Raw genomic sequence first — 11,302 nt, forward strand, 5'->3', positions numbered from 1 at the left:
GGCACCCACTCTGACACTTCGTCACGTGCTATGACTTGTTGCCTCCCTGTCAGGTATTCTCTGAACCATTGCAGTGCCCTTCCTGTTATACGTACCTGATCCTCTAGCTTCTCTTGTGAGGAACTGTGTCGAAGGCCTTCTTGCAGTCCAAGAAAATGCAGTCGACCCACCCCTCTCTCTCATGTCTTACTTCCCTTGTTGGTGTACCCCTCTGTTCTGAGCTCCCAGAGTCCTTTCTGTCTCCACTGTACATAACCTTCACGACTACGACAACTACTACTACAACTAACCCGTCTCTTTGGGAAGGACCTACTTCCACTGCGGAATCCCGCCTACCAGTGACTATGCCTTCGTCTGCTACACCTGACGTTACTATATAAGCGCCAGGCTCCTTGCTTCTGCTTCAGAATCTCAACGACTACGGTGCTCTTCGCACCTAGTCCAAGGTTGATTGACTGATTACCTCATCTTCTGTACATAGTCTTACTGTCTTCAAGTTATGTCCTAGAATTTGTATTGATAAAGCCACTGAATGGCGAAACGTCTACAATATAGATACCCAGATGTTGCACATCTGTCTTAACTTCATTTTGTATGTTGTTATCATGTTTTCCCCTGATCCTCCTGTCCTCCAGTGTCGTCAGACCGATTTCTCTTAACCATTCTTCGTAGGACATTCCCCTTAGCTCTGGAACCAGCCTTGTTGCAAACCTTTGCATTTTCTCTAATTTCTTGAAGTGTTTGACCAGTTGTGGATTCCAGACTGGTGCTGCGTACTCCAGTATGGGCCTGACGTACACAGTGTATAGAGTCTTGAACGATTTCTTTCTGAGGTACCGGAACGCTATTCTTAGGTTTGCGAGGCGCCCATATGCCGCAGCAGTTATCTGGTTAATGTGTGCTTCTGGCGACGTACTCGGTATTATACTCACCTCTAGATCTTTCTCCTTGAGTGAGGTTTGCAGTTTTTGGCCGTCTAGCCTATACTCTGTCTGCGGTCTTCTTTGCCATTCTCTGATGTTCATGACTTTGCATTTGGCGGGGTTAAATTCAAGGAGCCAGTTGCCTGACCACGTGTCCAGCCTGTTCAGGTCTCTTTGTAGACCTGTCTGGTCCGCATCAGATTTAGTTCTCCTCATTAGCTTCACATGATGTGTGCGTGTGTGTGTTAGTTTGTGTGTGTGTGTATGTGTGTGTGTATGTGTGTGTGTGTGCGTGTGTGTGTGTGTGTGTGTGTGTGTGTGTGTGTGTGTGTGTGTGTGTGTGTGTGTGTGTGTGTGTGTGTGTGTGTGTGTGTGTGTGTGCGTGTGTGTGTGTGTGTGTGTGTGTGTGTGTGTGTGTGTGTGTGTGTGTGTGTGTGTGTATATGTGTGTGTGTGCGTGTGCGTTTGTGAGTGTGTATGTGTGTGTGTGTGTGTGTGTGTGTGTGTGTGTGTGTGTGTGTGTGTGTGTGTGTGTGAGAGAGTGTGTGTGTGTGTGTGTGTGTGCTCGTCTAGTTCTGTTTGCAGAGGGGCGTACCCGCGAAAGTTCGTCCGAGTTAGACGAGTTCAGAAGAAGCCTCCATTGATATTCCCTTACCATTGGCTAATCTGACCCCGTTCACAATTAACATGAAACTCGTAAGTTCGCTTTCTCTTAAGCTTCTCGAAACACTTTATCTCGGTCTTGTTTGTGTTGTTACCTACTTCTAGATATGTGAACTGAGCAGTTTTCAGAGAGGTCTTTTCTTCCTTGCTTATTATTTTTACAAATTTCTAAAGCTTTCAGTGGCTGTAACACAAGATTCTCTTTGCTCCCTCTCTAATAGTCAGGATATGTCAGGACATTTTATTAAGGGAAATAAGATAAGAGATAATTTAAGAAAATATTCTAAATTTTCTAGCAACAAATGAAGTATAAATTATAGATATACAGTATATCAGGGTGTGCTCCTGTTATCCCTTTCGAGGCCTAGCTTTTAGTCCTTTTTTGTATCCATACGCTCCTGTGCTTCCTTCCACTGAGTGGATTTAAAGTTCACATTAAACAGTTTCGGCGGGAAAATCTGAAATCTAAATTAAGTATCCTATTAGCAATTAACTAGCTTTTTAAAATCCTGATTATTTATTTTAATATACCCATGTACAAAATAAAATTACGGAAATTAAGAAAATAAAAATTTAACATCAATTCAAAAGTAAAGAAAACTAAAGATACATTCGAACTGTTAAAATATGTTTTCGTTATTCCCTGAAAGGGATGCAACATTGACTCTTTTTGTTTTGAATGGGAGAGTTAACATAAAATATGAATAAAAATATTTGATGAGTTAGTGGAAAAAGATGGAAGCAGTAAGCGGTAGGGGACAGGAACACAGAACCTGTTTTCTCCATATCATCTAAACGGCACAAAAAATATAATAAATACGTGTAAATTCTGCAATTACATTTTTCCCATTAAGTCTTGCCTTGACTTGTCTTTTAGCCTAGTCTGTCGACATATAACATTGTAGGTTTAAATAATATTTAATAAAAATTTGTTGCCATTATTTATCAGAAAAATTTTGCATTATTTATCAGAAAATAAATATTTGTGGCAGAAAAATCCAGAGAAAAAACAGAAAAAAACAATTAACCTGTTACTGGTATGACTGGGGTGAATAATTTGCAGACTACAAAGTACTGAACAAACATCATTTCAAAAAACAAAAAGTACAATCACAGTTTCTTGGGATTCTCGCGAGGAACAACCTCTGTGTCTTGTCAGATCTGAGTCCTGTATTCTCTGATACATTGCTGATGAAATCTTCTTGCTTTTCATTAACTATAAATGCAGGAAACAAAAATGAGATGATAACAATTTTATTTTAAGGAATAACCATACTCTCATCTTTTTAAATTATACATTTTATTGTATACCAACATCTTTCAGAAGTATTTGATTCAGAGTAAACTGTTAAGTAAACGATCATTTTCTGTCATTCGAGGTCATTGCCATCAGACATAGCGCTAAGGCAAGCAGCTGCTCTCTTAACCTACTACCTGCAGCAAGCAATCAGCACATGCAAAAGTTCCTTTAAACTTTATGTTTTTTAATAGTATGATTATGTCGAATTTTATGCATTTTAATTTCACAGTGATTATGCTTCTGTTCATTCATTCAAACTAATATTACCTATCTGTCTATCTATCTATCCATTTATCTATCTATTTGTCTGTCTATCTATCTATCTATCTATCTATCTATATGTATATATATATATATATATATATATATATATATATATATATATATATATATATATATGTGTGTGTGTGTGTGTGTGTGTGTGTGTGTGTGTGTGTGTGTGTGTGTGTGTGTGTGTATGTGTGTGTGTGTGTCCTCGGATCACGATAAAACACTTAGCCCTGTTGGGTGCGCGATCTTTGTGTGGGTGAGTGGTCCCGTGGGTTGGAGCGTCGTGAATTTTCTCTCACCATGAGGTGGGCTAAAATAACATGGGCTAGAGACTTCGGCTAGTCGCAGCGTTGTTATTGATTAAATACACTCGTTCGTGGTTACAGTTATATATATATATATATATATATATATATATATATATATATATATATATATATATATATATATATATATATATATATATATATATATATATATATGAAGGCTGCAGTGGCATTTACCCTTAAAGTTGTGTCTATATGTCATAATATATGCACAGAAAATTTTCTCTTATCCCTAAATAAAAGCTAAAACTATCATTAACTTATGTACAGGTGTCAGGCAGCGTTAATAAACCTAGCGTAGTCGACAGGCTTTAAACCATTTAAATCAACTGATTAATAATAAATTGATAATACAGTTTCCGAATATTTTGTATGGTCAACTACATATATTCAAAATAAAATAAATGTCATCAAGAACAGAGAACACATATAAAGGAGCGAAAGTGAGAGGCTTGTACTCTTGAAAGGAGACCTGGCGGAAAATGTTAGGACTGTACTTCATTAAAAGTGACATGCTTGTAAGTACTACCTGTCCAGTAAAAGACATTATGTCCTTTGCGTTTCTCCTATGGGCCGCTTAATTTGTTTTTACTACAATCAGTTGGATTGCTGTTCAATTCCCGTGCGTCCCCACTCTATACACTATATTCTTCGCGATAATTCATAAGACTTTTCCTTCAACAGCAAGTCTCTATATGTATTATTGAACGTTTCACTAACAGCAAAAGTTCTTTCTTCAAGCGCTCGTCAGCATCTATGCCTCGTTCATATAATTCATCATATATTCCTAATTATTATTCAGATAATGACTCCAAGGCTTTAATTTTTAATTAGCTTGCTCTACACATACCACTACAGTATACCGAGCTGCACTTGAAGGAAAGCTGATCCTTACACAAGGTGTAAAGTTCACTGTAAACCATTAGGATCATACATCACCTGAGTAATGGGGGTACTAAGGTATAATTAATGAAAAAAGAGAAAAGCTACAAATTCTAAGTTCAAGAGCCCTTCACGAGCATCAAGACCACACCCAGCGTCCTTGATTGGCTGAGAGTGCATAGTTTGAAGGCATAACACAAATTCTTTATTTTTAATTTAAAACGAAAGCATACAAAATTCCAAAAATCAAGTTGTGGGTTCTATGGAAAAACAGTAAAATTAGAAATGCATCTTGAGAGAAATGCTATTCAAAATGCTGAGGATTTATTAGAGTTATGAAAAACTTTTTTTTTTGCCATACTATATATACATTTAAAAAATATTTTTTAAAACTGTAAATAATAATTAATGAAAAGCTAGCAGTATTATATTGTGTTTCGAATGCGAGAGTTAACAAAATTTGTAATAGTTAAATATGTGTAAGATATCAGTGATGAAGAAAAGGAAATGGTTAGACATGCACTATAAATCCTATAGGTCAAGAGGCAAGTAGTAAGAGGGAGAGGAAAGGAAAGCAAAATTTGATTCCTCTATTTAATCTTATTGGAACAAAAAAAAAGGGCCAAATAAATTAATGGAAATTTTGCATTTAGTATTGTTTTTTCTAAGCTTTGTATTCACTTGTAAGGCAGTAAGGCTTTTGATAGAGTTCCACATCAGAGGCTATTGAAGAAACTTAAGGCACACGGAATAGGAGGAGAAATTTTTTCCTGGGTAGAGGCATGGCTGACAAATAGGCAGCAGAGAGTTTGCATAAATGGGGAGAAATCAGAATGGGGGCACGTCACAAGCGGTGTTCCACAGGGGTAAGTGTTGGGCCCGTCGTTGTTCAAAATTTACATAAACGACATAGATGAGGGAATAAATAGCGACATAAGCAAATTTGTTGATGACACCAAAATAGGCCGACTAATTAACTCTAATGAGGACATTAGAGCACTCCAGGATGCTTTGAATAGACTGATGCAATGGTCGGAGAAGTGGCAGATGCAGTTTAATACAGACGAATGTAAAGTTCTAAAAGTTGGACAGGAAAATAACCATGCCACAAATTAACTAAATAATGTAGATCTTAATATTACGGATTGCAAAAAGGATTTAGGAGTTCTGGTTAGTAGTAATCTAAAACCAAGACAACAGTGCATTAGTGTTCGCAATAAAGCTAACAGAATCCTTGACTTCATATCAAGAAGTATAAATAATAGAAGTCCTCAGGTTGTTCTTCAACTCTATATATCCTTGGTTAGACCTCATTTAGATTATGCTGAACAGTTCTGGTCACTGTATTACAGAATGGATATAAATGCTCTGGAAAACGTACAAAGGAGGATGACAAAGTTGATCTCATGTATCAGAAATCTTAGGAAGGCACCTTGGCTAGCGCGACGGGCTGGATAGACTCTATGACCGCGGGTTCAATCCCGGCCGGGTGTATGGTTTATTTGGCAATAGAGTTGTGGATGAATGGAACAAACTCCCGAGTACAGTTATAGAGGCCAAAACGTTGTGTAGTTTTAAAAATAGGTTAGATAAATACATGAGTGGGTGTGGGTGGGTGTGAGTTGGGCTTGTGTAGGTCTGATGCCTTGTTCCTTCCTTAAGTAGAAGTGACCTGACTAAGTGGGTCATTGAGTTAATCCGGGGGGGACATGGACAGGCTTCGCATGGGTCAGTAGGCCTGCTGTAGTGTTCCTTTTTTCTTATGTTCTTACGTTCTTAAATCAGTTTGCAGACACAACATTTTAAGGTCAAATATCTATGAACATTTCTTTTGCATGTATTTTGACTTGGATTTCACAAGACAAAATAAATGCTTGTAGTCCAAAAAATCCAGAGAAGTGTCAGCTGGACACTGATAAGTAAGCAACGGATGCTTTGCATACCACTCAGCGCAAAACCTCAGTCTGTTGGGATCAAATCACGAAACGGGTGGGGTTTCAACCATCGGCAAATGTGTCCTATAACTCACTTGCCAATTTTAGGACCCACTTGCTATGGGTTGATACCCCACCCGTTCCGTGAGTCACTATTATAATTCTTGAGAAGAACAAGATACAGTATATGGGTTGTGCAAGAAAGGTATAAAATACCGACAATATGAAAGTTAAGACACATGTGCAACATCTGGATATCTTTATTGTAGACGTTTCGCCATCCAGTGGCTTTATCAATACAGATTCTAGGACATAATAGGAAGACAGTAGAACTATATACAAAAGATGAGGTAATCAGTCCCTCAGCCTTGGAGTAAGTGTTCACAGCATCGTGGTGGAGGAGAATCTGGAGCAAAGGCAAGAAGACTGGCGGTTCAGTGGATAAGGACGCCGATATAGTTCTACTGTCTTCCTATTATGTCCTAGAATCTGTATTGATAAAGCCACTGGATGGCGAAACGTCTACAATAAAGATATCCAGATGTTGCACATGTGTCTTAACTGTCATATAGTCGGTATTTTATACCTTTCTTGCACAACTTGTCAGACACTGCAACATCATGGAATCTTGGTTCATAGGACATCTACAAGACCTTCTTCACGGCTGCTACAACTAACCCATCCCTTTGGGAAGGACCTACTTCCACTGGAGAATCCCGCCTACCAGTGACTATGCCCTCGTCTGCTGCACGTCCTTATCCACTGACGCCTATATAACCGCCAGTCTTCTTGCCTTTGCTCCAGATTCTCCTCCACCACGATGCTGTGAACACTAACTCCAAGGCTGAGGGACTGATTACCTCATCTTTTGTATATAGTTCTACTGTCTTCCAATTATGTCCTAGAATCTGTATTGATAAAGCCACTGGATGGCGAAACGTCTACAATAAAGATATCCAGATGTTGCACACGTGTCTTAACTTTCATCTTGTATTTTCTTGTTTGAATTACATACTGTAACCTATTGTTTTTGTTGTTATTGATGAAATGTTAAAAAGAGTTCTTATAAATTAATTTTATTCATTTTATAATATGTAAATGCACAAAATTAATAAGAAAATAAACATATAAAAAACTATTAGTGGAAAGGTTTTAAGTCTGAATAAAGTAGGGAAAATTAATGATTTTCTAAAAATCCCGATAATGCAAAAGACAATCTCCCAAAATTCTAAAATAATTCTCCGAGCAATATTCGTACCAATTTACGCTTGAAATAACCATGGATAAAAAGATAAGAGGAAACTGAAAAGCCTTCGCCAGTGAAGGGCTAGTGAAGACGTATCAAGGACAGGTCAACCGTAGCAAGTGGTGCAGAGCGCAAGCTCACCCATATATAAGTGGCGTCCAAGGTTCCCCAGGCACCAGTTGCTACCCAACCCTCCCAACATGAAGTTTGTGAGTGTACTCCTTGGCTTCCTCTCTAGCTCAGTCCGTACAGTGAAACACTTCCCTCCAATGTATTCGTGAACAGTCGGTTATAGTACAGATTATTCTATGTTAAGGGTAATCATTCAGTATTTATAAAGTTTAATCAAACTTTGTTGTAGATGATTAGATCAATTTTACACATCATGATGATAGAATCTTCGTCTTCTATAAATTCAAACACTACAGTAATAAAACTGCTGTGTGTGCAACATTTACTGCTACAAGAGGTATATAAAGATAAGTGTATTTAACACTGAACAATGGTGGAACGGAACCCTTATGAAGAAAATATAACGAATGTTAAGAGAACTGTTAAATTTTAGCCAGCAGCCAAGGTTGCCTTCAGTCTGCCGAGTAATTCCTAAGTTACAAGCTGAAATTGTGCGGCATTCCGTTCACCTTAGGATTTTTCTCAATGTTGGCATCCTTTCTCCAAAGAAATATCACGTGTAATTTCTAGTTAAATTTTTATGTAGCTTCCATTCGTCATTAAAAATAGTGTTTTGGATTTCTAACATTTTTTCATTTATTTTTAAAAATATTTATTATTATTATTATTGTTTAACATACTGGTTGTCATCCACCAACGTTGGGTGACCCGAAAAGGAGGAAACGCTTTCATGTAATATAATATTCGTAGTAATATCCTTGTAATATACATAATATCCATTTTCTTGTTCATTAAACAATGTATAATAATCTTTTTCCTGATCATTGAACAAGAAAAAACTATATAATGTATTCATTTTTTCCCCTCGACCTTTCCTTAAAGATCCCTAATTTCTTTCAGTTGATCATCGCTGTTTGGGTCTCTGTGGCTGTCGCTGCACCCGAGCACTTCCTTCCAGAGACCTACGGAGCTCCTGCCTCCTCTTTCAGGGCTGTATCCTTTGACAGCGAGGAAGTGGTGCCCATCTTAAGGGACGAGCGTGTCCAAGATGAAAATGGAAGATACAGCTTTGATGTGGAGACTGGTAATGGCATTATCTTCTCTCAGTCCGGCTCACCTGACGGTCCAGATGGTGCTGTTGTGAGTTCTGGGAAATATTCGTAAGTATTTTTACTCATTAAATTCAAAAAAAATATTAACGAAAAATATGTATGTATAATGCTAAGGAAAGAATACTTGTAATTATAGTCTAGACAGTACTTTTCGTCAGTTGCTTTAAATTCATGCTCTTATGCTTTCCTGTTGGTTATTTACTATTGATATGTAAATTCTCTCACAGGTACCCTGCTGCTGACGGAACACAAGTGGAACTAAAGTTTGTCGCTGACGAAAACGGTTTCCAGCCAGAATCTGACCGGTTGCCTGTGGCTCCTACTTTTCCCCATCCAATTCCTCAGTTTGTACTGGACCAGATCGCTAAGGCTGCTGAGGAGGACGCTGCCCTCGCTGCTGCTGAAGTCAGGGCTTCTGCCTCTTCACTATCTGACAGATACGCAGTCCCTCAGTAACACTCTACGTGATGATCAGTTAAAATTTTTAAATCCTGTAATATATATATATATATATATATATATATATATATATATATATATATATATATATATATATATATATATATATATATATATATATATATATATATATATATATATCGTGCCGAATATGTAAAACTGGACAATTAGCAAGAACTCATTTAAAATTAAGTCCTTTCTGAAATTTTCTCCTATACGTTTAAAGATATATTTTTCCATTAATGTTAATGTAAAAAATTTTAATTTTGCACCAAAAGAATCTTAGAAAACTTACCTAACCTTATCCTAACAAGAGCAATTTATTTTAGCCTAACCCAACTAAATATATTTTAGATTTGGTTACAATAATTTAGTACTAAACAAACACAGTGAAATATATTTTTTTCGTTAGGTTCAGAATGATTTTGGCGAAATTATTGCATACACAAATTTTCACTTGTCCTATATGGCAAAATGAGCGTTGCTATTTAAGCCAAGATCGCAAGTTCTGCCTATTCGGCACGACATATAGATATATGTATGTATGTATATATATATATATATATATATATATATATATATATATATATATATATATATATATATATATATATATATATATATATATATATATATATATATATATATATATATATATATATATATATATATATATATATATATATATATATATATATATATATATATATATATATATATATATTTATATATATATATGTCGTGCCGAATATGTAAAACTGGTCAATTAGCAAGAACTCATTTAAAATTAAGTCATTTCTAAAACTTTCTCTTATACGTTTAAAGATATATTTTTTTCATTAATTTTAATGTAAAAATTTTTAATTTTGCTCCAAAAGGAACTTAGAAAACTTACCTAACCTTATTATAACAAGAACAATTTATTTTAGCCTAACCCAGCTAAATATATTTTAGATTTGTTTACAATAATTTAATACTAAACAAACACAGTGAAATATATTTTTTTTTGTTAGGTTCAAATTGATTTTGGCGAAATTATTGCATACACAAATTTTCACTTGTCCTATATGGCAAGATGAGCGTTGCTATTAAGCCAAGATCACAAGTTCTGCCTATTCGGCACGATATATATATATATATATATATATATATATATATATATATATATATATATATATATATATATATATATATATATATGTCGTGCCGAATGTGTAAAACTGGTCAATTAGCAAGAACTCATTTAAAATTAAATCCTTTCTAAAATTTTCTCTTATACGTTTAAAGATACATTTTTTTCATTAATGTTAATGTAAAAATTTTTAATTTTGCTTCAAATGAATCTTAAAAAACTTACCTAACCTTATTATAACAAGAACAATTTATTTTAGTCTAACCCAACTAAATATATTTTAGATTTGTTTACAATAATTTAATACTAAACAAACACAATGAAATATATTTTTTTCGTTAGGTTCAGAATGATTTTGGCGAAATTATTGCATACACAAATTTTCACTTGTCCTATATGGCAAGATGAGCGTTGCTATTTAAGCCAAGATCTCAAGTTCTGCCTATTCGGCACGACATATATATATATATATATATATATATATATATATATATATATATATATATATATATATATATATATATATATATATATATATATATATATATATATATATACATATATATATATATATATATATATATATATATATATATATATATATATATATATATATATATATATATATATATATATATATATATATATATATATATATATATATATATATGCAAGTATGCAGCAAGCATTTCCCCTCTGAATAGTGACCCTGAGGCGCTGGAACATGAAAGCGGGAGCCCTCGGGTCCCTGGTGGTGTCGATGAATTTGGAACCTAATTCTTTAAAGAAACGTGTGAAGCTTTTTTTTCCCCCATGATCCCAAGGTCTCTGATCCAACTGGAACGAATTGATACTGTTGGTATATTTCTCTACACTTGCCGATCTTGTACTCCTCCCTGTGATGAGCAGCTCCTCTCTGTCGCT

The 11,302-nt window shown here is 35.3% G+C and overlaps 1 protein-coding gene across 1 annotated transcript; it reads left to right on the forward strand.

Annotated features, from left to right (window-relative positions):
• The first annotated feature begins 7,627 nt into the window (after nucleotides 1–7,627).
• Nucleotides 7,628–9,277, forward strand: LOC128693761 (cuticle protein AMP1A-like). Its single transcript, XM_053783612.2, has 3 exons — nucleotides 7,628–7,752; nucleotides 8,576–8,835; nucleotides 9,015–9,277. The coding sequence occupies exons 1-3, from the start codon at nucleotides 7,744–7,746 to the stop codon at nucleotides 9,241–9,243; spliced, it is 498 nt and encodes a 165-aa protein (XP_053639587.2). The 5' UTR covers nucleotides 7,628–7,743; the 3' UTR covers nucleotides 9,244–9,277.
• Nucleotides 9,278–11,302: the final 2,025 nt, after the last annotated feature.

The sequence above is a fragment of the Cherax quadricarinatus genome, unplaced genomic scaffold (genome assembly GCF_038502225.1).
Source record: "Cherax quadricarinatus isolate ZL_2023a unplaced genomic scaffold, ASM3850222v1 Contig3066, whole genome shotgun sequence".
Taxonomy (NCBI): domain Eukaryota; kingdom Metazoa; phylum Arthropoda; class Malacostraca; order Decapoda; family Parastacidae; genus Cherax; species Cherax quadricarinatus.

Bases quoted from the DNA above. Each gene is read 5' to 3' on its own strand.
- LOC128693761 (XM_053783612.2), top strand. The intron at 8,836-9,014 runs GTAAGTATTTTT...ATTCTCTCACAG, and splicing joins GTGAGTTCTGGGAAATATTC to GTACCCTGCTGCTGACGGAA.